The 27,481-nt window shown below is 40.2% G+C and overlaps 2 protein-coding genes and 1 non-coding gene across 6 annotated transcripts in view; 1 reads left to right on the top strand and 2 right to left on the bottom strand.

Annotated features, from left to right (window-relative positions):
• Positions 1–21,514, bottom strand: part of ZFAND4 (zinc finger AN1-type containing 4) — a 100,533-nt gene extending 79,019 nt beyond the window's left edge. Inside the window, exons 1-2 of one of the 2 annotated variants that reach the window (XM_059398017.1) lie at positions 21,428–21,514; positions 13,167–13,467 (exon numbers count right to left, since the gene is read on the bottom strand). In XM_059398017.1, coding sequence (XP_059254000.1) covers positions 13,167–13,428 — 262 coding nt within the window. In that variant the 5' untranslated portion in view covers positions 13,429–13,467; positions 21,428–21,514. The remainder of the gene's footprint in view (positions 1–13,166; positions 13,468–21,427) is intronic. The other variant, XM_059398018.1, reaches the window with a different exon arrangement.
• Positions 12,651–12,752, top strand: LOC132017006 (U6 spliceosomal RNA). Its single transcript, XR_009404094.1, has one exon. It is a non-coding gene; the product is annotated as a U6 spliceosomal RNA (small nuclear RNA).
• Positions 21,515–24,661: 3,147 nt separating the features above from the next.
• The window catches only part of LOC132016584 (WASH complex subunit 2A-like), a 55,823-nt gene continuing 53,003 nt past the window's right edge, over positions 24,662–27,481 (bottom strand). For all 3 annotated transcript variants that reach the window (XM_059398005.1, XM_059398006.1, XM_059398007.1), the window contains one exon: positions 24,662–25,366. In XM_059398005.1, coding sequence (XP_059253988.1) covers positions 25,227–25,366 — 140 coding nt within the window. In that variant the 3' untranslated portion in view covers positions 24,662–25,226. The remainder of the gene's footprint in view (positions 25,367–27,481) is intronic.

Below are 27,481 nucleotides of genomic sequence, written 5' to 3'. Positions count from 1 at the left end.
ATCGTGAGTGGGGAGAAAGGGGATAAAAAGAGGTTCAAAAAGGAAGAGAGAAAAAAGAAAAAAAAAAAAAAAAGAAAAGAAAAGAATTTTAAAAAAAGAAAACACCTAAGAAAAATATAAAAAAGAAAATATATATATATTAGATAAACTAGTAAAAATCGTTAAAAAAAGAAAAAGGTAACAGTTAAAAAAAATTTTACCCATAGGCGAGAAAAAAAACAAAAAATGAAAAAGAAGAAAATTGAATTAACTGCAAGACTAAAAAAAATCACAGGGAAAAAGCCATGAGTTCCGTGCTTGGCTTTCTCCTCCTCTGGAATTCTGCTGCTCTCCTTGGTATTGAAACTGCACTCCTTGGTAGGTGAACTTGGTCTCGGCTGGATTTCTTGTTGATATTCTGGGGGAGGGACCTGTTGTAGTGATTCTCAAGTGTCTTTGCCCCAGGTGGAATTACACCGCCCTTACCCAGGGCCGGGGTGAGTAATCCGCTCCGGTTTGCTTTCAGGAGCTTTTGTTCCCTGAGCGCTTTCTGTAGAGTTCCAGAGGACGGGAATACAAATGGCGGCCTCCTGGTCTCCGGCCCGGAGGAGCCGAGAGCCCAGGGCCCCACTCCTCAGTGCGCCCTCAGAGAACAGCGCCCAGTCACTCCCGTCTGCCTGACCTCCGGCCGCGCTCCGAGCTCACCGAGCCTGCGACCGGTTCAAGGTAACACGGAGCTGCGAGCTTACTGTCAGCTCTGTCTCTGTAGCCGGCTTTCCCGTTCCAATACCCGCAAGCTCTGCGACACTCAGACACCCCCGATCCTTCTGTGACCCTGCGGGACCTGAGGCCACGCTGACCCCGCGTGGGCTTCGCCCCGGTTTAGCCTCTGGAGCGATGTCCCTCAGCGGAACAGACTTTTAAAAGTCCTGATTTTGTGCGCGGTTGCTCCGCTGCTTGCCGGGAGCCGGCCCCTCCCCCCGGGGTCTATCTTCCCGTCGCTTTGGATTCACTTCTCCGCCGGTCCTACCTTTCAGAAAGTGGTTGATTTTCTGTTTCCAGAATTGCTGTTCTTCTTCTCTTCGATCTGCCGATGGATTTTCAGGTGTTTGCAATCTTTAGATAAGCTATCTAGCTGATCTCCGGCTAGCTGAAGCAGTCTCAGCTTGCTACTTCTCCGCCATCTTGACTCCTCCCCTGAATGCGGGTTTTTAATCACCAATATAATTTTTTTAATACACTTTACATTATTGGTATTACTGATACATTCTTTTTTAATTTTACCCTCTTATTTTGTGCTTTCTACTTGCTCTGGTTTAACTGCCTGCCTCCTTTATGAATTAATTTAGACAAATAGAAGAAGGTAAGGTACTTCTACCATTTGGAAATCAGATAACTCCATTTCTAATCTCTAATGATTACTCTGGAAATTTAAATGATCATATTTGATAAAATTTAGAGCTAATCACATCTTTACCCTCTTCATGAACAATGCTAGCAGCTTTAGCACTGTTATTACAAACAACTCTTTCTTCACTTATGTCATTGTTACCAGCACTTTAATTCTATTTTTTCAAACCTTCATACATTATTATTTTATTAAGAAATGTTTATTTAGATTTACCCACAAGTTGTCATTTTCATAATCATTCCATCCTGCACCAACTTCCTTTAGAGATCATTTGTCTTCTAAGATATTTCCTTTAGCAGTTCCTTTTGCAAGAGTTTATTGTTTGGAAATTCAAGTTTTGTTTTTTCTGGAAATATCTTTACTTTGTCATCATCCTAGAAAGACAAACTCAATTCTAGAGATTGTTATTTTTCTCAGCCTTGTAAAGATAATATTCCACTGTCTTCTGGTTTCTATTATTGTGGCTGAAAAGTCAGTTGTCATGCCCAAATCTTGGTTTCTAAGACTACTCCAATAAAAGGAACCAGGACTCCTTGAAGAAGTGGCTGATTCTAAGACAGTACAGTACGTATACAAGATGATCCAAAAGCATCTTGCAGTACCAGAAAGTAGGTGGCAAAACAAAACAAAAACATGGTGGTTGTAGAATTTGAGGAACAGATTTATCTCTTGAGCCAACTTCTCACTGTACTGAAATACCAGATTTTCTCTCTTTTCCCCTTTGCTTCCAGGCACAGGAGGATTTTAGTGGGGTTCTTGATTGTGGTGACAGTTACAAGACAGTAATGTTTGCCAATAACAATAAAATTATACACTACATATGGGTTTTCTTGTGTCTCCCAAAAGTTCATATATTGAAGTCTTTTTTTTTTTTAAAGATTTTATTTATTTGACAGAGAGAGCTCACAAGTAGACAGAAAGGAAGGCAGAGAGAGAGAGGAGGGAAGCAGGCTCCCTGCTGAGCAGAGAGCCCGATACGGGGCTCGATCCCGGGACCCCGGGAACATGACCTGAGCCAAAAGCAGAGGGTTTAACCCACTGAGCCACCCAGGCACCCCCATATATTGAAGTCTTAACCCTAACCCTCAAGACCTCAACATGTGACCTCATTCAGAAATAGGGTCTTGATAGATGTAGTTACCTTAAAAACAATATTGAGACTTCCAGTTTCAGATACTACATGTAATATCTTAAAAGAGCTTAAAAGTTGCCACTCCCAAACTTAAAACAAAACAAAAAAGCTGAACAAATTGAAAACCAACAACCCTTCTTCAATTCATTAGAGACATAGGGAGGAGGACAAATCATCACCCCAAAATCTACAGAGATATGAAAATCCTGAGAGTTACAGCTACAATCTGTTTACCTGAAGAAACACTGAAATGGCAAGTTCAATGAATTGGTGAAGGCTGTAGATGGACTAGCATAAGATTGAGGAATTCCTGGAGGCCACAGTTTGGGGAGGGCTTCCATACAATTAAGAGTTTTATCTCTAAGAGTCCCACCTGGTTCTCCCTGTGAAGAGTCAAGAAAGATCGTCTTGTAGCCCAGGCAGAGGGAGTAGAAACAAACATTAAGAAAAAGTTCAGGGGGTGCCTGGGTAGCTCAGGTGGTTGGGCGACTGATTTAGGCTCAGGTCATGGGCCCCGGATCCTGGGATCACCCCTTGACAGGCTCCTTGCTCAGCGGGGGGCCTGCTTCTCCCCTTCCCTCTCCCTGCTGCTCTGCCTGCTTGTGTTCTCTCCCTGTCAAATAAATAAATAAAATTTTAAAAAGAAAAGAAAAGAAAAAGTTCAGAGCAGTCTCCATAATAAAGGTCTATACTCACTTTATCAGAACTTTATCTCATCTGGGGTAAGGATATTTCACTGATTCCAGACCCGTCTAGCCTTCTTATTGCACCTAAGTAATAACAGGGTAGGGGGAGGGGAGATACTAACAAACACATTGAAGGTCATGGCCCAGGAACACAGGTCCAGCAGAAGAATGAGACTGAATAAGATTAGAGATGTTTTCCCTTCCCCAATACTTTACCACCATACTAACAAAGATCTAACATAATAACAGTGGTTTATACGTAAGTTACAAGACAAATTCTTTTGAAGCAGGAATTCTTACAGAAACCCATAGACAGCAAGGGAGACAAAACAAGGAAACTAGAGGAATCTGAAGCCTCTGGCACTTACAGCTACAACAAACATTAACCAAAGCCCAACTCCTGGCTAGTTTAATATAAAAGCTATTTAATTCAGTTATTATTACATAATAACATCACATCTGGCTCTCAAAAAAAAAAAATTACAAGGCATGCTCAAGGAAATCACAGTATGAAGAAATAAAGTAAACATCAGAACCAGACTCAGATATGACAGATTTTGTAATTATCAGATAGGGAGATTAAAATAACTATGATAAATGTGTTAAGAAATCTAATGAAAAAGTAGACAACATGAAAAAACAGACTGAAAGTATACAAAAGAATTAAAACTAAATACTGGAAGTAAAAAACAATGGCATATTTTAAAAACCCAGTAGACTGGATATGTCAACGACAGACTCAGTGAGCTTAAAGAAATGTTGATGGAAACTTCGCAAATTGAAATACTAAGAAAAAAAAAAAAAAGAAATCCAAATCCACAGCCAAGAACTATGGAAAAATTTTAAAAGGTGTAACTGGAATGCTAGAAGAAAGAGAAAATAGAACAGATGAAATATTTTAAGTAATAATGACCCAGAATTTTCCAAAATTAACAAGATATACCAAAGCAGAGAAGAGGAAACTCAGAGAACACCAAACAGGATAAAAATTTTAAAGCTACACCTAGGCATGTCATACCAAACTGCAGAAAAGCAAAGGAGAGGTAAAAACTAGACAATAATTATAGAGAACTTTTCATTACAAATCCTGTAAGCAAGAAGAGAGTTTTGGGTTTTTTTTTTTTTTTTTTAAGATTTATTTATTTGAGAGAGAGAGAGCACACACACACAAACAGCGGAAGCTGCAGGCAGAGGCAGAGGGAGAAGCAGGCTCTGCCGGAATAAGGAGTAAGAAGAGAGCCTTTAATTACAACCACAAAAGGCAGAAAAGAGTGGAAATGAAGTAACAAAGAACCAGGAGGATGAACAGAAAGTAATAACACAGCAGTCATTAAGCCAACAATATAAAAAATAATTTTAAACATCAGTTTTATCTCTTAGAGATAAAACTCTTTAAACATAGAGATCGTCAGACTTGATCAAAACTGAAGACTCAACTATATATTGTCTATAAGAAATGCATTTTAAACATAAAGATATATATAGATTGAAAGCATAGGGATGCCTGGGTGGCTCAGATGGTTAACGGCCTGCCTTTGGCTCAGGTCATGATCCCAGGGTCTTGAGATCAAGCCCCATATCAGCCTCCCTACTCAGTGCAGAGCCTGCTTCTCTCTCTCCCTTGTCCTACAGCTCCCCTTGCTTGTGCGCTCTCTCTCTGTCAAATAAATAAAATCTTTAAAAATAGATAATTAATTAATTAAATTTAATTTAATCAAAATAAATTAAAAAGTTGGAGTTGCTGTATCAATTGCAGACAAAGTAGACTTCAGTGGAAGGAAAGATCAGGGATAAAGAGAGGCATTACATAATGATAAATGGGTCAACTCTCTAAAAAAAAAAAAATTATTTATTATTAGAAAGAGAGAGAATGAGAGAGAAAGGGCACGACAGTGGGGAGGGTCAGAGGGGAACCATAAAGTAGGTTATGCTGAACACCCCCCAACAACCCCAGAGATGTTAGTGGCTTAAAACAAAAACTGATTTCTTGCTCATGTTACATGTCCATAGCATATCAGCAAGGGTTTTCTGTTCACTACAGTTATTCAGGACTCAGGCTGAGAAAGACTTCTTTTCATAGCTCACTGACCAGAACTAATAACAGGGTCCCACCCACTCATATGAAGGCCAGGGAAAAAACCCTATCCCATGCACAGAAGAGAAATCTTTACAGGCAGTAGTAGTGCCAAGGACTAGATGTGTGAGAAATCCACTGCCCGTGGCAATCATGAACCAAATGACAATAATCCCTTATATTTCTTGGCACACGTTCTCTTTCCAAATTCCACTGGATTATTTCTCATATCCTCCTAGTATGCATTCTCCTTTGCAGACCATTGTTCTAGGTAATAAGCTCTGAAAATTTCGCCTTCTCTGAAAAACTAAGAGAGCTAAATTACATTTCCTCCCAAGGACATAGTTCTCATATCCGTGGGTACATACTGCACACTCTCTACAGAGTAACCATTTTCCCCTGATAAAGAACACGGATGCTCTGCTAAATGTTTTATATTTATTAACTAGGAATCCTAACAACTTTTTGTGACTGGTACTATTATTATTCCTACTTTGAATTAGCACAGCTGAGGTAATTAGAGGTTAAATAATCGGCTCAGCTAGAAATATGAAATCAGGCAGTCTGGCTCCCATACTCCTGTCTCTTCAGGGACCATTGAAAGTTCCCTTGCAGATTCTGCTTCCTTCCTGCTACAGCCCTGTCATTCCTACCAGCACATTCTTGGGTATAAAGAGAAAGACCACGGGTCCTTGGGTGACACAGTCAGTTAAGCATCCGACTCGTGATTTCGGCTCAGGTCATGATCTCAGGGTTGTGAGATCAAGCCCTGCACCTGGCTCTGTGCTGGGTGTGGAGCCTGCTTAGGATTCTTTCTCTCCCTCTGCCTCTCTACGACCCTTCACACTCAGTCTCTCTTAAAAAAAAAAGAAAAGAAAGAAAGGAAAAGGAAAGAAAAGAAATAGACCACCCAGAAAAAAATCAAAATTCATTTTTCTTTTTTTTTTTTTAAGATTTTATTTATTTCTTTGACAGGCAGAGACCACAAGTAGACAGAGAGGCAGGCAGAGAAAGAGAAGAGGAAGCAGGCTCCCCGCTGAGCAGAGAGCCCGATGCGGGGCTCGATCCCAGGACCCTGGGATCATGACCTGAGCCAAAGGCAGAGGCTTTAACCCACTGAGCCACCCAGGCACCCCCCAAATTTATTTTTCATGAAAGATGCCTTCTTGAAGCCTCCTGAAGAACAGAATGATTATCAGTGCCCATGGGCTGCAGAAAGTTACAAGAAAGTATGGAGAACAGGAGAAAAGAAACACATGAGGGATATAAGGATCAGGAAGGGGAAAAGGAATTAAGATCTACTGACAGCTTATGGTAGGTGCTATGGACTGAACTGTGTCCTTATCCTCAATTTTTATTTTGAGGCCCAAACTCCAGTGTAATGGTATTTAGAGTCATGATCTCTGGGAGATAATTAGGCTTAAATGAGGTTTAGAATAAGGCCCTCATGGTGGGATCAGTGCCCTTAAAAGAGATGTCAGAGCACATGTGCGCTCTCTCTCCTGCCGTGATATGAGGACACAGCAAGAAAAAGGCAGTTTGTAAGTCAGAAAGAAAGCCCTTAGTAGAATCTGACCATGCTAGTACCCTGATCTCAGACTTTCAAGCTCCAGAACTATAAGACAATAAATGCCTGTTGTTTAAGCTACCTAGTCTATGGTATTTTGTTATGACAGCAAGATTTGTATTTACTATTTTATTTTACCTCATTGAATTTACCAGTAACTATTTGCTTTATAAACATCTATATTAATATTCAACTGTCTAAGAATAAATCAACAAAACTAGGACCTGTTTCTTTGAAAGAATTAATAAGATTGATAAACCTTTGGCCAGACTTATCAAAAAGAAGAGAAAGGGCCCAAGTAAGTAAAATCATAAATGAAAGAGGAGAGATCACAACCAACACCAAAGAAATACAAACAATTATAAGAACTTATAAGAGGCTGATATCCAGGATCTATAAAGAACTCCTCAAACTCAACACACACAAATCAGATAATTGTATCAAAAAATGGGCAGAAGACGTGAACAGACACTTCTCAAATGAAGATATACAAATGGCTATCAGACACATGAAAAAATGTTCATCATCACTAGCCATCAGGGAGATTCAAATTAAAACCACATTGAGATACCACCTTACACCAGTTAGAATAACCAAAATTAGCAAGACAGGAAACACATGTGTTAGAAAAAAGGGGAACCCTCTTACACTATTGGTGGGAATGCAAGTTGGTGCAGCCACTTTGGAGAAGAGTGTGGAGATTCCTCAAGAAATTAAAAATAGAACTTTGCTATGACCCTGAAATTGCAATACTGGGTATTTACCCCAAAGATACAGATGTAGTGAAAAGAAGGGCCATCTGTACCCCAATGTTTATAGCACCTGTTTATAGCAGCAATGGCCACGGTTGCCAAACTATGGAAAGAACCAAGATGCCCTTCAAAGGACAAATGGATAAGGAAGATGTGGTCCATCTACACTATGGAGTATTATGCCTCCATCAGAAAGGACGAATACCCAACTTTTGTAGCAACATGGACGGGACTGGAAGAGATTATGCTGAGTGAAGTAAGTCAAGCAGAAAGAGTCAATCATCATATGGTTTCACTTATTTGTGGAGCATAACAAATAACATGGAGGATATGGGGAGATGGAGAGGAGAAGGGAGTTGAGGGAAACTGGAAGGGGAGGTGAAAAATGAGAGCCTACAGACTCTGAAAAACAATCTGAGGGTCTTGAGGGGGTAGGAGGTGGGAAGTTAGGGGAACAAGGTGGTGGGTATTAGGGAGGGCACGGATTGCATGGAGCACTGGGTGTGGTGCAAAAACAATGAATATTGTTACGCTGAAAAGAAATTAAAAATTAATTTTAAAAAAGTATTAAAAGAGGCAAGAGTAAAATTAAAAATATTAGAATAAGGAAAAAATAAAATTAAAAAAAATTCTAAAGAAAGAATCTATGAGCAACTATATGCCAGCAAATTTGACAATCTGGAAGAAATGGATGCATTCCTAGAGACATATAAACTACCACAACTGAACCTGGATGAAATAGAAAACTTGAACAGACCCATAACCAGTAAGGAGATTGAAGTAGTTATCAAGAATCTCCCAAGAAACAAGAGCACAGGGCCAGATGGCTTCTCAGGGGAATTCTACCAAACGTTTAAAGAAGAATTAATTTCTGAAACTATTCCAAAAAATAGAAATGGAAGGAAAACTTCCAGACTCATTTTATGAGGCCAGCATTACCTTGATCCCAAAACCAGACGAAGACTCCATCAAAAAAGAGAACTACAGACCAATATCCTTGATGAACACAGATGCAAAAATTCTCACCAAAATACTAGCCAATAGGATCCAACAGTACATTAAAAAAATTATTCACCATGACCAAGTGGGATTTATTCCAGAGCTGCAAGGTTGGTTCAACATCCGCCAATGAATCAATATGATACAATACATTAATAAAAGAAAGAACAAGAACCATATGATACTCTCAATAGATGCTGAAAAAGCATTTGACAAAGTACAGCATCCCTTCCTGATCAAAACTCTCTGAAGTGTAGGGATAGAGGGCACATACCTCAATATTATCAAAGCCATCTCGGAAAAACCCACTGCAAATATCATTCTCAATGGAGCAAAACTAAAAGCTTTTCCGCTAAGGTCAGGAACATAGCAGGGATGTCCTTTATCACCACTGCTATTCAACATAGTACTAGAAGTCCTAGCCTCAGCAATCAGACAACAAAAAGAAATTAAAGGTATCCAAATTGGCAAAGAAGAAGTCAAACTATCACTCTTTGCAGATGATATGATCCTTTAGGTGGAAAATCCAAAAGACTCCACTCCAAAACTGCTAGAACTTATACAGGAATTCAGTAAAGTGTCAGGATATAAAATCAATGTACAGAAATCAGTTGCATTTCTTTATACCAACAATAGAGAGAAGACAGAGAAATTAAGGAGTCAATCCCATTTACAATTGCACCCAAAATCATAAGATACCTAGAAATAAACCTAACGAAAGAGGCCAAGAATCTTATACTCAGAAAAGTATAAAGTACTCAAGGAAGAAACTGAGGAAGACACAAAGATATGGAAAAATGTTCCACGCTCATGAATTGGAAGAACAAATATTGTGAGAAGGTCTATGCTACCTAAAGCAATCTACACATTTAAGGCAATCCTTATCAAAACCCCATCCATTTTTTTCAAAGAAATGAAACAAATAATCCTAAAATTTATATGGAACCAGAAAAGACCTTGAATAGCCAAAGGAATATTGAAAAAGAAAGCCAAAGTTGGTGGCATCACAATTCCGGACTTCAGGCTCTATTACAAAGCTGTCATCATCAAGACAGTACGGTACTGGCACAAAAACAGACACATAGATCAATGAAACAGAATAGAGAGCCCAGAAGTAGACCCTCAACTCTATGGTCAACGAATCTTCGACAAAGCAGGAAAGAATGTCCAATGGAAAAAAGACAGCCTCTTCAACAAATGGTGCTGGGAAAATTGGGACAGCCACATGCAGAAAAATGAAATTGGACCATTTCCTTACACCACACATGGAAATGGACTCAAAATGGATGAAGGACCTCAATGTGTGAAAGGAATCCATCAAAATCCTTGAGGAGAACACAGGCAGCAACCTCTTCGACCTCACCTGCAGCAACTTCTTCTTAGGAACATCGCCAAAGGCAAGCGAAGCAAGAGCAAAAATGAACTATTGGGACTTCATCAAGATCAAAAGCTTTTACACAGCAAAGGAAACAGTTAACAAAACCAAAAGGCAACTGACAGAATAGGAGAAGATATTTGCAAATGACCTATCAGATAAAGGGCTAGTATCCAAAATCTATGAAGAGCTTATCAGACTCAACACCCAAATAACAAATAATCCAATCAAGAAATTTGGGGCGCCTAGGTGGCTCAGTGGTTTAAGGCCTCTGCCTTTGGCTCAGGACATGATCCCAGGGTCCTGGGATCGGGCCCCGCATCGGGCTCTCTGCTCAGTGGGGAGCCTGCTTCCTCCTCTCTCTCTCTGCCTGCCTCTCTCACTACTTATGATCTCTCTGTCCTGTCAAGTAAATAAATAAATAAAATCTTTTAAAAAAAATTAAAAAAAAAAAAGAAATTGGCAGAGGACATGAACAGACATTTCTGCAAAGACATCCAGATGGCCAACAGACACATGAAAAAGTACTCCACATCACTCGGCATCAGGGAAATACAAATCAAAACCACAATGAGATACCACCTCACACCAGTCAGAATGGCTAAAATCAACAAGTCAGGAAATGACAGATGCTGGCGAGGATGCGGAGAAAGGGGAACCCTCCTACACTGTTGGTGGGAATGCAAGCTGGTGCAACCACTCTGGAAAACAGCATGGAGGTTCCTCAAAATGTTGAAAATAGAGCTACCCTACAACCCAGCAATTGCACTACTAGGTATTTACCCTAAAGATACAAACGTAGTGATCCGAAGGGGCACATGCACCCAAATGTTTATAGCAGCAATGTCCACAATAGCCAAACTATGGAAAGAACCTAGATGTCCATCAACAGACGAATGGATAAAGAAGATGTGGTATATATATACAATGGAATACTATGCAGCCACCAAAAGAAATGAAATCTTGCCATTTGCGACAATGTGGATGGAACTAGAGGGTATTATGCTTAGCAAAATAAGTCAATCAGAGAAAGACAACTATCATATGATCTCCCTGATATGAGGAAGTGGAGATGCAACATGTGGGGTTTGGGGGTAGGAAAAGAATAAATGAAACAAGATGGGTTCAGGAGGGAGACAAACCGTAAGGACTCTCAATCTTACAAAACAAACTGAGGGTTGCTGTGGGGAGGGGAGTTGGGAGAGGGTGGTGGGGTTATGGGCACTGGGGAGGGTATGTGCTATGGTGAGTGCTGTGAAGTGTGTAAACCTGGCGATTCACAGACCTGTACCCCTGGGGCTAATAATATATTATATGTGTTTATAAAAAAATTTTTAAATTAAAAAAAAAAAAAGATTCAACTGTCCAGTAACTACAAAGCCACTGCTTCTACACTAATGAAGCCTACTCCTACAGAGGACAGGAAGTTCCCATCTTGGCTCTGAAACCAACTCTGTCAGCAATTAAACATTTCCCTTGGATGAGGCCCCAGTCTTCTATAAACTCAAGTTTACTAGACACTAAGATACCTAAGCAAGGGGTGCCTGGGTGGCTCAGTCAGTTAAGCGTCTGCCTTTGGCTCAGGTCATGATCCCAGGGCCCTGAGACTAAACCCCATGTCAGGCTCTTGGCTCACCGGCGAGTCTACTTCTCCCTCTTCCTCTCTCTCTGCCTGCTGCTTGCCTTGCTTATGTGCGCGCACATGCGCGCGCGCATTCTCTCTCTGTCAGATAAATAAATAAAATAATATTAAAAAGGGGGGGTGTTGCCAGGTGGCTCAGTCATTAGGTATCTTCCTTCGGCTCAGGTCATGAGCCCAAGGTCCTGGGATCAAGCCCCACATCAGGAACCCTGCTTCTCCCTCTCCCATTCCCCCTGCTATGTTCCCTCTTTTGCTCTCTCTGTCAAATAAGTAAGTAAAATATTTTAAAAATAAAATAAAATAAATTTAAAAATTAAAGAAAAAAAAGATACTAAGCAAGATACTCTCTAAAATGCTTTTGCTGCCGATGATTATCCAAAATCCTTGAAAGGGGGGAAATACAGAAATTTAAACACAAGAGGGTTTTATCTTCCTGCTCCTAAAAAGATATCACTATGCCATCATATTAATAACGAAGCAGAACAATGCCAAAATAACCTATGCTGACTTCATGTCTCAGCAAATCACTTGAGGGAAAAGATGTTTCGTGTGCCATTACTCTATATACTAATGTGTTCACTGGACTCAGCTGGCCACTAACTTAATAGAAGTTAGTTGGAAGAGAACAGCAAATATTTAGAAGCTTAGCCACCAGGATCCTTGACTTTACAAAAACAAAAGATTCCAACCCTAATCATCCTACAATTCAGAACTTAAACTGGACAGGGGGCAATGCTAGTTATTACTTCTAAATTACAGCAAGACCCACTTACTGTTATAGAGACAATTAATTTTCAAGTACATACTGGGTTCTAACAACTACAATGGCAAATACCACTTATTTCTGAAATCCACAAAATACAAAGAAAAAGACTCTAATTTTAACACAAATTAATTTATGATACCTGTCACAAACATGTTAACCAGAGGGACACTGCACAATATTCAGCATCCCTGCTATACTGAGGAAACTTCAAATATATGTAAATGTAAACCAAAACTTTTAGAAAACCTCCACACTAAAAGAAGAAAAGTGCTCACTTTGGCAGCACATATACTAAAATTGGAACAATACAGAGAAGATTAGCCCATGTGCTAGGATGACATGCAAATTCGTGAAGCATTCCGTATTTTAAATAAATACATAAATAATAAAAGTAAAAAAAAGAAAGGTATTTGCAAAGTAGTATAAATAGGTAAAGAAGGTCACTAAAAGGGAACTCAATTATGATTTTCCACTGAAAGTAACTGTAAGGTACTTATGGCATATTTTGCATGTCATGATAACCTGTTGAAAAATTATTTTAAAATATTATTTCACACACTATTACCACAATGCCAGGGATTTCCTTCAAAAGAATCTGGTAGAAGTGGAAGTTATTTCAGAATAACTGCTGAAACTGAGTAAGGAGTATACGGGGTATATTATCTTATTTTTCTTAATTCCATATAGGTTTGACATTTTATCCATAAGGAAAGTTAGAATTACTATACATTCTTGATGAATAAATTTAATCCTAAATTTTACCCTAAAATCAAAGAGAAATACCTTCCAATCTTTGAATTTTTGCTTTCACAGAAATAACAGCTTCAAAGGGTGAAACTCTCAGCTCAAAACATGTTCCAGTCAATGTTTCAATGAAGAGCTCCATGGTATCATAGAAAGGAAGTTTGTAGTAAAATGGTCCCACGTTATCTTCATTGAAGAATGGAGGATCTTTTCTGTTATCCATTACTTTGAGTTTTCTAATTCTTCTGGAATATGTTGTAGGCAACTGTATTCCAGTTCTAGCCAAATCAGCTTTAAACATTGGTAATATATATTGTTGTTCATGTTTTGAATTTTGTACCTAAAAAAAAAAGAATATTTTTTTAATGAGACTATCTGGAAGTCTTATTCTGCTATAATGATTTTCTGAATAAGGGCACCTGGGTGGCTCAGTGGGTTAAGCCTCTGCCTTCAGCTCAGGTCATGATCCCACAGTTCTGGGATCAAGCCCCACGTCGGTTTTTCTGCTCAGTGGGGAGCCTGTTTCCCGCTCTCTCTGTCTACTTGTGATCTCTCTAGCTCTGTCAAATAAATAAATAAAATCTAAAAAAAAAAAGACTTTCTGAATAACTCTGGCCCATATCAATATGCCAGACAGCCCCAGAACTCTTTTTAGTACTTAATTTATCTTTGAAGTTTATCTCCAAAACCACTCTCCCAATCAGACTGTAAGATTACCGAAAACAGGGATATTTACAATAATTCCTGTATCCTTCTAGAGCTCAGCACATTTACTTATAGTACATATTTAACAAATATATATATATATACACATATATATATTTTTTATTTTCAGCATAACAGTATTCCTTGTTTTTTGCACCACACAACAGTGCTCCATGCAATCCGTGCCCTCTCTAATACCCACCACCTGGTTCCCCCAACCTCCCATACACCCCCGCAGCTTCAAAACCCCTCAGATTGTTTTTCAGAGTCAATATATTTTTGTTGTTAATGACATTTAAAACAATGAACTCAACACAGAGATACATATTTGCAAGATTTGGGGAATTTTATGTATATCCTATACTAAACCATGTAAATTATGTTTTCTAACCCATACAAAATATAATTTTATAACCATGGTACATCTAAATCACTCTGAATAAAAGAACAGTCCTTAAAAATAGGACTCATTAAATAATCAATAAGCATTCTAGAAGTTATCTAACAGTACAGCACTGAAATGATACCAATATTGATAACAGACATTAGACATAATCGCTACACACAAACATGCAATGACTAATGAACAAGAGAGGCAAGCACACCAAACAGAAGTCCTAAAAGTGTATAATTAAGATAATAGGAATAATCAAATTGATAAATTGTTATTAATCTCAGTGAAAACTTTGTAAAGGGAATGTCTTGAATTTATACTAGGACAGGTGATACACATCTTCTTGGAGGGGTAGGTAGCTTTACTGGTCAATTATGAGTTTTACTGAAACCTTACTGAAGTTTATGATAACTTTACTGAAATATAATTTATATAACATAAAATTCACCTACTTAAAAAAGTCTAAAATTGACTGGTTTTCATTACATTCACAGGATTGTACAACCATCACAATCATCTTTAGAACATTTTTATCAACCCAAAAAGGAACCCCATACACTTTAAATATCTCTCAAATTCTCCTTTTCCCTCTCAGCCCTAGGTACCCCTTAATCAACTTTCTGTCATTTTGCCTATTGTGGTAATTTCACAGTCATATAATATGTAATCTTTTGTGAATAGCTTCTTTCACTTAGCATAACATTTCAAAGTTCATCCATGATTCTAAGATGCATCAGTATTTCATTCTTATTGCTAAATAATAATCCATTGTATGGATATACCACTTATTGTTTATGGAGTTGCCAAATGATGGGTGTGTTGGGTTGTCTCCAGTTTGGGGGGATTATGAATAATGCTATGAGAACATCTGATTATAGGTTTCTGTGTGGACATGTGTTTTCCTTTCTCTTCCATATATATCTAGGATTGGAATTACTGGGTTAGGGGGTAACTCCACATTTAGCAATCTGTGTTACTACCAAGTGTATTCCATCTTACCTTCCCACCAACAATGAAAAGAGGATGCTGATTTCTCCACATCCTTGAAATACTTTTTATTTCCTTTTTTTTTTTTTAAAGATTTTATTTATTTATTTGACAGACAGAGATCACAGAGAAGCAGGCAGAGAGAGAGAGAGGAAGGGAAACAGGCTCCCTGCTAAGCGAGAGCCCGAATTGGGGCTCGATCCCAGGACCCTGAGACCATGACCTGAGCCGAAGGCAGAGGCTTAACCCACTGAGCCACCCAGGCGCCCCTTTATTTTCTTTTTGATTAAAGCCAACCTAGTGTGTGTGAAGTAGTATTTTAATGTGGTTGTAAATTTTCTTTCTCTAAAGACTAATGATGTTGAGCAACTGGCTATTTGTGTATCTTCTTTACAGAAATATCAATTCAGAAAAATATACTCATATTCTTTGTCTATTTTTACTTCAGTTGTCTTATTACTGAGTTGTAAAGGGGATTTTTAATGTTTTTTTAGATACAAGCCTCTTAAAGATACATGATTCTCAAATATTTTCTCCAGTGTTACGGGCTGCCTTTCAACTTTCTTGATGGTGTTCTTCAAAGTAAAAAAGTATTCTTTAATGATCTCCAATTTGGATTTAATGATCAACAATTTTCTTTTGTTGCCTGTACTTTCAGAAACACGTTTTATTTTTATTTTTTTGAAGATTTTATTTATTTAACAAACAAAGATCACAAGTAGGCAGAGAGGCAGTCAGAGAGAGAGGAAGGGAAGCAGGCTCCCTGCTGAGCAGAGAGCCCGATGTGGGGCTCGATCCCAGGACCCTGGAATCATGACCTGAGCCGAAGGCAGAGAGGCTTTAACTCCTGAGCCACCCAGGCACCCCCAGAAACACATTTTAAATGCTTGACCTAATCCAAAGTAATAAGATTATTCACACATAGTTTTCTAAGAATTGTATAGTTTTAGCCTTATATGTAGGTCCATCCGTTTTGAATTTATTTTGTGGATGGTGTGAAAGCAGGGTCCAGCTTTATACTTTTCCAAGTAAAAAAAAAACAACAATTGTCCAAGCAGCATTTGTTGGAAAAACTATTCTATTCCCTTTGAATTGTCTTGGCACCCTTGTCAAAAAACAACCAACCATAAATATGAGGGTTTAATCCCAATCCCTCAATTCTATGACATTGATCTACATGTCTATCCTTGTAACAGTACCACAATGTCTTTTTACCTTTGTAGTAAGTTTTGAAATCAGAAAGTGGGAGTTCTCTAATTTGTTTTTCTCTTTCATGATTCTTGAATTATTCTGGGTCCTTTGAATTTCCACATGAGTTTTAGGATCAGATTGTCTCTTTTGCAAAAACACCAGTTGGGCTTTTGAACAAGGACTGTGTTGAGTATGCAGATTAATTTGGAGAAAATTACCATCTTGACAATATTGTCTTATAATCCATGAACATGCAATGCCATTAGTTTATTTACAACTTCTTAATGGTGCTTGAGTGGCTCAATCGGTTAAGCGTCTGCCTTCGGCTAGGGTCATGATCCCAGAATTCTGGGATCAAGCCCCACATGGCTCTCCCTGCTCAGCGGGGAGTCTGTTTCTCCCTCTGCTACTGCTCCCCATGCTTGTGCTCTCTCTCTGTCTCATTCTACATCAAATAAATAAAATCTTTTTTTAAAAACTTCATAAGTCGCTTTCAACAATGTTTTATAGTTTTTAGAGTACAAGTTTTGTTTTAAAAACAGTATTCTTAAGAATATTCTTTTTGATACTACTATAAATGAAATTATTGTGTCCTATTCAATTTGTTCATTGCTAGTGTAGAGAAATACAATTGATTTTAATATATTGATCTTGTACATTGCAATCCTGCAATTCATCCATTAGTTCTAGTAGTTTTTCAGTGGATTCTTTAGGATTTTCTTCATCAAAGATCATGTCATCTGCAAATGGAGATTTTTACTTCTTCATCTCCAATCTTCAACATTCCAATAAGATGCTCTTTATTTCCTTTTCTTATTTAATTACCCTGCCTAAATCTCCAACACAAGGTTGAGTACTGGTGGTAGGAGCCAACATTCTTCTCTTATTCCTGACTATAGGGGAAAAGCATTCAGTCTTTCATCACAAAGTACAGATTTGGACTAGGGGGTTTTCCATACATAATCTGTATCACAATGAGGGTGTTCCTTTCTACTCCTACTCTAAGGCCTTTTTTTTTTTTTTGGTAAATCAGAAAGGTATTAAATTTTGTCAGATGCGTTTCTGTCCAGTGTCTATTGGGATAATCATGTGGTTTTTGTCTCTTATTCTATGAATACGGTGTTTAAAAGAACACTGATGGTGGGGCGCCTAGGTGGCTCAGTTAGTTAAGCATCCGACTCTTTATTTCAGCTTAGGTCTTGATCTCAGCATCATGAGACCAAGCTTTATATTGGGCTCCCCACTCAGCAGGGAGTCTACATGAGATTCTCCCTCTCCTCTCTCTCTGCCCCTCCCCACTCCTGTGTGCTTTCTCTCTAAATAAATAAAAATTTTTTAAAAACCCACTGATCTTGTTTTCTTTATATGCCTTTGTCTGGTTTTGGTATCGAGGTAATATGGGTCTCACAGAATACACTGGGAACAAAATTTACAGAGTTTCCATATTACTCCCTGCCCCCACACATGTACAAACTTCCCCTCTGTCAACATCCTACACCAGAGCAGTGTGTGTGTTACAACTAAAACTGCAGTGATATCCCATTATCACCCAACACCCAAAATTTATAGTTTAATCTTGGTGTTTTCTATTTTACTGGTTTTTACAAACATATACTGGCATGTAACCACCATTACGCTATCACACAGAACTGTCCCCCTGCCCTAAAAATCCTTTGTGGTTCACCTATTCATCCCACCTGCCTTCCCAAATCCCTGGCAATCACTGATATTTTACCATCCTCATAGTTTTACCTTTTCCAGAATATCATGTAGTTGCAATTATACAGTATGTAGCCTTTTCAGATTGTCTTCCTTCATTTACTAATATGCATTTAAGTTTCTTCCATGTCTTTTCAAGGGCTGACAGCTCATTTCTTTTTGACACTGAAGAATATTCTATTGTTTAAATGTCCCACAATTTATCCATTCACCTACTGAAGGACATATCTTGCTTGCTTCCAAGTTTGGGCAATTATGAATATAACTGCTATAAACATCTGTGTATAGGTTTTTGTGTGGACATGTTTTTAGCACCCCTGGGTAAAAGCCAATGAGTGTGACTCCTGGATCTTACAACGTGTTTAGTTTTATAACAAACTGCCAAAGTGTCTCCTAAGTGGCTGTACCATTTTGTATTTACACCAGCAAAGAGTAAGAGTTCTTATTGTTCCACATCCTTATCAGCATTTGATATTGTCGGTATTCTAGATTTTGGCCATTCTAGTAGGGGTGTAGTGGTAACTCAGAGTTTTAGTTGGCATTTGCCTAACAACTTATGGTAGGGAGCACACCTATCTTATTAAAAGGTAGAACCAATCATGTATTTCTTAGCTCCAGGCCCTATGATGGCTTCCACAGAATAGAATGCCTGTAGAATAAAATCACGGAATTAAATTCACTGCCTAGAGAATAAAATTCAGACTCCAGAGAAACGCCCTGAGGTCATGCATCTCACCTTCCAGCCTCATTTTATTTAGACACATACATCATCTCACCCTGCAACACCTCTAGTACACCTGTCTTCTAATGGTTTCTGCCTGCAGCTTCAGAATACATCAGCTCTATCTCATTTCTCCTACTTGACTCTACCCACTGCCATCCCCACACCTGGCTACCCGACAAGCACCTAATCATCTTTCCAGACGCAGCTCAAACAGCAACTATTCCAAAAGCCTTTTATGTGTCTCTCCTTCGTCCCCTGACGCCCTCCAACATATATTGCACCCATTACAATCCATTTCATTGTTTACATGACTTTCTTATTCTCCTAAATAAACTGTAAGCTACTTAAGAGAGAAACCACAACTGATTTTCTGCCCTATCACCCACCACAATGTTTTGTGTATACTAGTACTCATTAAAGGTTTGTTCAATAAAACAGTAAATAAATATTCACTCCTTCAGTTGATCCTTGGAACAAACCTGTGATAAATATATATGGTATTACCCTTGTCCCAGAGATGAAGAAATATCTGGTCATGCTCTAAAAGTCATGGGAATATTGCTTTCCCATGAGAATTATGTTATGATTCACTCCAAAGTTCTTTGCAAAGTTTGTCTAATTTATAACATACATGCATTTCTGCTACAGTGTGAATTTTTATATCATCATCCAGAAGTAGGATTAATTAGGCAAGCTGAATGGCAGAATAAAGACTGCTAATGGTCCTACAGAGAAGGCACTTCAGGAAGAAAAGTTGTTGCTGGCACCACAGCTGCTTTGAGTGCTATAATACTAGTTATCAAAACAATGAGTAAGTAAACATAACAATACAAAGCACTATGCTAATAATAATGCTGGTGATAGTGGTAAAAGGTCATTACTCTTAAATATAAGCCAAATAAATGGCTGTTTTGCTCAGGTTTTGTTTTTTATACCTTTAAAACACTGAAATGGCTACAATAAAATGAATTTTTATGAACCTAATCCCTAACCTCTTTTTCCCCCTCACTGAAACAACTGCTTTTGTAATATGACTTTGGGTAACGTGTGGAATTTTTAAAAGCATACTTATGCTCCATCAAATAAGAATGTACTAAAGAATTATCAGTGTCTGTTTCCCCACAACCAACGGCAATCCCACCTACACAGGGCAATCCCACCTACACAGCGGCAGCTCTAGCAATAGAAGTCAGGGACGGGATCCATAATGCTGAAATAAAGGCACGGGTTACCAGTGCCTGCCCCAGGAAGGTAGAGACAGAAGATAGAAGGATCATTTCCTTCACTACAGTACCCTTCCACAACAATACCCGGAATACAATAAACATGCAGAGACGGGAGAGGGTAACAGATTTGGAAGTTCTTCACCCATAAGGAGAGAATGGATAAAGTAACTATGGGCCAAAAGAAAAACTGCAACTGTGGGCATCGCTAAATTGCATTGGAACACCCACCAAAAGTCTGGCACCGAGAATCAATGAAGTAATCTTCAAATCCAGAAAGGAGCAAGGCTGGTAACCAAATTCAAAACTGAAATGTATGCCTCTAAAAAATAATTACACTTCTCCTCGGTAGAAAACACAGTGAGAGAGGACAAAATGAGATTGTGAAATCTGGTAAGCCAGACTGGAGGACTAGATGATGGCAGAGAAGACAGCCAGCCGAAGACCTAGTCAGTATTAAAACCCGGGCCCAATGACAGCTTCTTAACGTGGTGTGTGGTCATTCTCCACTAAGCACATTATGGAACCGTATATAATGCTGGAAAAGGAGGGCAATGAAGACTCAAAGACAGGATGGGGAATGTTGTATGAACATTAACAGCTAAATTATACAAAAGCAAGAGCAAAGAAAGAGGCAGGTAGAGAAAAGATATACTTCCAGAATTTTTATCAGTAATTTAAAAAACCTACTTAGCTATTAAGAGGAATGGCATCAAGAAAACATTCCTAGGGCGTCTCAGTGTTAAGCCTCTGCCTTAGGCTTAGATCATGATCTCAGGGTCCTGGGATCGAGCCCCCGCATCCGGCTCCCTGCTCAGCCGGGAGCATGCTCCCTTCCCCCACTCAACACACCCCACGCCTGCCTCTCTGCCTACTTGTGATCTGTCGAATAAATAAATATTTTTTAAAATGTGATTTAAAAAATTCCTAAATCAATCCTCCCAAAACCTTACTTTCTTCTGCAAGAGTTCTAAAAATACACAAAGAGGAGAGAGAAATTAAAGACAGGTAAAGCAGTAAGAGCGCTAAGTAATTTCACTAGAAATAGAGTTTATCCTGTTGGAAAGAACATTAGCCACACAGGGCAGTTAGCTATCTTTTAAACTTTTCCCCCAATATGAAGAGACCCAGAAGGTTATGCAACCATTAAAAAATACTGCCTTTTAATGAAGTTTTTACTAATTATGTGAAAACATTCCAGTTTTAAACACAAGCTACATCAGTCTGCCCACCACTTCGTGCATATGTACCCTAAACTCTCGCCTAGCCTCAATCTTCTAGCGGCTCTGGGAAAACCCTGAAGCCAAGTCCGTCTACCCGAGCCTACAATGTACACGCTCGAAGCCCGCCGGGTCACCTGCGCTGCCCGTGCTCCTCCGGGAGACTCCGGCTACCCACACGCTCGGGCCCGATCTGGAGGGCAGTGCTCAGGCTCCGCGTCAGAACCGGCGACTGGCAGATCAGCACCCGTCGGACCCGGCGGGGCGGTCCGGCGGAAAGTGCAGGCGGCGTCCTCGCGGAATGCGTCGCGCCGCGCCGGTCTTAGGGAAGCCGCGGCCGAGGGGGCGGGGCCTGGCTGCCCCGCGCCGAGCGGCCGGCGCTCCTCTCCCGCCCGCGGAGGACGGCGGCGGCAGCGCGGTCCGGTGCAGCGGTCCGCAGCTCCGGGCGCCCTCCCGGCTGTCTCGTTCACTCGTTCGCCTGCCCGCAGGCCTAGAGAGAGGCGCGGCCCCGCGAGCAACGCCAGGGCAGGTACGGACCAGCAACACTCGGCAGCCGCCGCGCCCCGCCCCTTTGTGACACCGCGTACCAATCGCTCGCCAGCGCTCGCGTCGCCCTCCAATCAGCGAGGGTGCGGGCGGGGGCGGGGCCTGTCCGCCCGACGCCGGCGGTTGCTCGGGAGCCCGAGCTTCCTCTGCGTTCGGTGTTGGGTGTCGGTTAGAGGAGGCCCGGATGTTGGCCTTTTCTTAGCAGCAGTGGGCACCTGCCTGAGACCCAGTTGGTTGGGTTGGAGACCCGCCGCACGGTCTGCTGGAAGCGGCGGGAGTAAGCCCCTGGCCGGACGACGGTGTGGACTGCACCTTACCAGAGGCCACCCAAGGTTGCTCTTAGAGGCGCCCCAAGGGCTGGTGTGAGGAGGGTAACACGAGCAGCCGGCCTCCAGTGGGTCCCTTCCAGAACCCGCTCATTCCTAGTGCTTTCAGGGCCGTCCTGCCTTTAACAGATACACCCTTCCAGTGCTTCACTGTTTCCTAACGTTAAGGCCTCAACGGTCTCATCTGAAAGGGGGCCACTACTATACCAAGTTGAAAACAAGGGCAAAAGCAAATTACCTCTCTTGGTCTCTATTTATGCCTCATCCGCTTTACCATCTGAGAAATGTAGGTCAGGTACTAGAGTGGGCACCTTGGGTTATTGAATCTCAGAGTTGGGTAAACCTAGCTACACTTTTTTCCCACTCTAATTCCCAAGGTGCTGAACTCAAGTGTTTACGATGACAATATAAACCCTCCAACCTGAAATGGGCCCTCACTCCTTTTCCTCTCCATTCCCCACACATGTTCTAAATCCAACCTTTACAGATTTTCCAACCAAAGAGGCCTATTTCACTAGGTGGGTTACCAAAATGACAATGAACAGTAATCCCCCTCCCAATCTAGCTTCATCATCCTCATCTTTAGTCAGAGGAATGTATCTAAAATGAACCCCAGCATCTAATCTATCCTTTCTCACAGCTCCTCTGAGACCCCACCCACCAATTAATCTCCACAATTCAACACTGAGCATACACTGGGGTTTATGATGAGATATAACTTCAGGCTCTCAATCCTGATTCCTCCTTAAACTTCAATACTGAATTGACTGGAGCTTCTTAAGGACAGAGATATTATCATCTTTGTATACAGATTCTAAAATAGTACCTGTGATGAAGGGAATCATACTGAATCAAAACTTTGGTCTTTCAACCTGCCTCCTCACTTCAGCCAGGGAGAACTAAGATCACAGCTGTTATGTTGGCCAAATCATTCTTTCTCATCATCATCATCATTTACTGTTTTTAAAATGCTGTGTGGTCAACAAAGGTCATTGCATATTCTCTCCCATCACAATCCTACAAAGTTGGTACTGAACAGTTGACAAAGTTGACAAAGGAGACAGAAGCTAGAAAGGTAAAATACTTTGCCTACTCTCAAACACCTCTAGAACCAGATTCTCACTACAAAAAAACAAAATTTTTCCACAATTGTACTCTGCTTCCAGATTTTATCCTCATCTGTAAAATGAGGACATTACCTATATGGACTTACGGAGACTGGATAAAAGACCATTGAAAGTGCTGACCATAGGGCCAATAAGTATAAATTCCCTCCCCCTTTCAAACCTCTCAAAATAGAAATTTGCATTTGTTCTAACTCTAATTTCTCATGAATTCCCTAATCTGTCCTAATGATGACTCAGTAGAGCTATCATTCCCAAAAGAAAACAACATGTTTAACAAATGCCTACTGAGGGGCCCCTGGGTGGCTCAGTGGGTTAAAGCCTCTGCCTTTAGTTCAGGTCATGATCCCGGGGTCCTGAGATTGAGCCCCGAATCAGGCTCACTGCCCAGGAGGGAGCCTGCTTCCTCCTCTCTCTCTGCCTACTTGTGATCTCTGTCTGTCAAATAAATAAATAAAATCTTTAGAAAAAAAAAATGCCTACTGAGTCAGACACAGGGGCAGGTAACTATATACACAAGTAACCTAAGAAACAAAAGGTATAAGCACCCTCTTTTGCCATCAAGTCACTCTCAGAGCAGAGCACCACAAACAGCTGATCTATGAGAGCTGTATAAAATCTCCTGACTCAGGCTCAGCAATTCCAAGTTCAATCTTAAAAAGTGCCAAAAGGGGGCGCCTGGGTTGCTCAGTGGGTTAAGCCTCTGCCTCCAGCTCAGGTCATGATCTCAGGGTCCTGGGATCATCAGGTTCTCTGCTCAACAGGAAGCCTGCTTCCCCCCCTCCTTCTCTCTGCCTACTTGTGATTTCTCTCCCTCTGTCAAATAAATAAATAATATATATATATATATATATATATATATATATATATATATATATATATATATATTTTTTTTTTTTAAGTGCCAAAGGAAGAAGTTAGTGGTTTTGGGACTGGTAAAACCAACTGGGCCTGCCTGTAAGACTGTGCTATGGTTACAGTTTGAATACTTAGCACCAAGTCTGCACAGCACAAGAAAACACAAGGAGGGGTCAGGTATCCATGAGACTAGCAGCTACCACACTGGACAACATAGTTATAGAGTATTCCCATTAGTGCAGAGTTCTAAGGCACAGTGCCGCTCCACAGAAAGACATCTCCATCCTCAGTACTTTTCCTTCCATTCTCTGGGTTCATTCTGCCTCATTCACAAAATAATGAAAAGCTCCAAAGAAATGGAAATGGATGCCTTAGAGCAAGGTTCAGAATACTGTTTATGTAAAGGGTCTGAAAGAAGATATCTTGGGCTTTGTGGGCCATCCAGTCTGTCACAACTACTGAACTCTGGCATTGTAGAAGGGTGAAAACAGCCACAGACAATGTGTAAATGAATGGGTATGGTTGTGTTCCAATAAAACTTTATTTACAAAAACAGACAACGGAGGGCCATAATTTGCCAAACGAACCTATAGAGGCATTTTCAGAACTCAGTGGACTCAGAGGAAACCTACTCTCCTACTGCAGAGAGTCATGAAGTATACAATCTCTCATCCCCTTCCTCTATCACCTGCATAGGCCCTGAGCTAGGGCTTCTATCCATGAATGGAATATTCCTGGTCATCTGCCTGGCACTGCTTCCTCTGGAATTCCCTGCCCATTCATGAAAGGCACATAGAAGTTTTTTCTCCAACATGCCCAAAATCATACTGTGGCCCCATCAAGGCAATTAAATGGAAATATAGTTAAAAAAAAAAAAAACCACTGTGAAATATTTATTTTTGTTCTGTCACATTAAGCATGATTAAAACTGGAGCATAAAAATACTAAGTATGTTGGGTGAGAAAGAGGTGAGCTAGCTGCTTCAGTATTTGCTTTTTCTAATTCAATTAAGACAATGAGTACACAAGACAGCATTAACTCAAGGATGTAGCTGAAGGGTGAGATGTGATACCCTGTATGCTCTACTGGCCTCCAAAGGCGTTCAAGGGATCATCAAAAATGTTGGACACTTTCTGTTCGGATCTGGATTCAGGTGCTGCCTGTGAAGATCGACTTTTTGGTTTGGTTGTCTTAGCCTGGATACCAGAGGAGAAGATATCATCTTTAAAAAGAAAAAAGAAAAAGAAAATAATGCTGATTAGGCAAGAAAACAGACACTTTTAAGACAAATCTACATAAATCACCAAACATCCAAGTCTGGTAACAGTACATGATACCAAAAACATTAAGAGTCAAGCCCTTTAGATTCTGGTCCTGGCTTTGCTACTAATTTTTATAATCACATAAAGTCACAGGTTCTCTCTGACCACAATTTTCTCAGCTACAAGGTACGTGTATACACATGGAGGAGAAGAAAAAGGGAAGGATAACCAAACTCCAATCCTGCCCCCGACTTTACTATCTGCGACTTATCTACTTTTACATTCTCTTCCCACTGGATTTTAAAAGGAAAGAGCAATACAAACAAGCAATGGGAAATCCAGCATAGGAGTACCCCTCGCTCAGAATAAATGCACCTATCTGAGGTACATCAATGCCAAAATTCTAAGTCTTTATGACCACATTCATGTTTAGTTGTTTCGCTGCTTCCAGTGTTTCATGAGTCATCTTACTCACCTGAAGCATTACTGCTGGGATTCTATCCTACATTTTAGCATGTGTACACAAAGATATGTATATATAAATGTTAAAGACCATGGCATTATTTTTTTAATTTTTATTTATTTATTATTTTTTAAATTAACATATAATGTATTATTAGCCCCAGGGGTACAGGTCTATGAATCACCAGGTTTAAATACTTCACAGCACTCACCATAGCACATTACCCGCCCCCCATTGTCCATAACTCCCCATGGCATTATTTTTAATTAAAAAAAAGTGGCAACAATCTAGATCACCTTCAATATGCTAATGGCTGAATACAAAGGAATACTATACAACCACTAAAAACAAGGAAGTAGATCTCTATACTGACATGGGAAGACATCAAGTGACTAATAGGAATAGCAGAACAGATAAAATATATTCATATTTTGGAAAAAATAAGTATACATTTCTATGTATACAAAGCTCTATTAACATCACTCAATCTGATGTTTGAGTGATGGTTACCTCCAGGGCTTGTTTTTCACATTTTACACTTATCAAATAGTAGTCACCTATTACAACAGGTATGTGTTACTTTTGTTGTAATTAAAAAAAACAAAACAAAGTCTCTTCTGCATCCCCTGTGGTGGGAAGCAGGTGGAGACAAAGCACATGGCTTACTCCAGGAATAGGCCCCATGTAGCACAGCAGCAGCTGCTTTCTTCCAGTTAACCCCAAGGTGTAGATCTGGGAGGGAGGAGAAAGTATGTCTTTGGCTTCAGCTCAAGTCCTATCCACCAACACAGGACATGAAAGAAGTGCCATATTTAAGATCAGGCAGTCGGCTTGCCCATTGATAAAGGAGATGTTATGCCATGGGGCGGGTAGGGGGAGTGGAATGAGCATGTTTACAAATGCAGAAGATCTCTGGTTAGACATTAAGTCTGAGTTATAAGCTGCTTTCATAGATAATCCTGCTCTGCTCTTGCACTCCCCCACCTCCACCCTCTGAACTCCTGACGCTCACTCCCCACTTAGAACTGACTCGAACAATTGCACCATGCCCGAGGAAGCCATCGGGGCCTCCTTCAGCCTACAGGCGAGTTTCTGACCCCCCTTTCATAACATCAGAATGTTCAGAGTTATCACAGATTATTGGTGGGGGGGCTTACTAAAATAAAAGTTAAATTATAATTAAAGGTCAAATTCTGGGCTTTTTCAAATTCCTTGATGACCATCAGGACAAAAAATTGTCTCACTGAAATAACTAGTCCATTTATTGATCTATCCTCAGCCTACCTCCAGATTATACAGCAAGCCAAAGGAAACCCACTGGGGAATATTTTCCAAGAAAGGGCCCACACAAAGGTAGAGAAATAACAAGTCACTGAATGGTAATCACTCTCTGTGTCATATATAGAAAATCACGTACCCAGGGCACCTGGGTGGCTTAGAGGGTTAAGCCTCTGCCTTCGCCTCAGGTCATGATCCCAGGGTCCTGGGATCGAGCCCCGCATCAGGTTCTCTGCTCAGCCAGGAGCCTACTACTTCCCCCTCTCTCTGCCTGCCTCTCTGCCTACTTGTGATATCTCTCTCTCTCTCTGTGTTAAATAAATAAATAAAATCT

The sequence above is a fragment of the Mustela nigripes genome, chromosome 4 (assembly GCF_022355385.1).
Source record: "Mustela nigripes isolate SB6536 chromosome 4, MUSNIG.SB6536, whole genome shotgun sequence".
In the NCBI taxonomy this organism is placed as follows: Eukaryota; Metazoa; Chordata; class Mammalia; order Carnivora; family Mustelidae; genus Mustela; species Mustela nigripes.
Note: the sequence above shows the minus strand (reverse complement) of the source record. Positions and strands in the feature narration are given on the sequence as shown.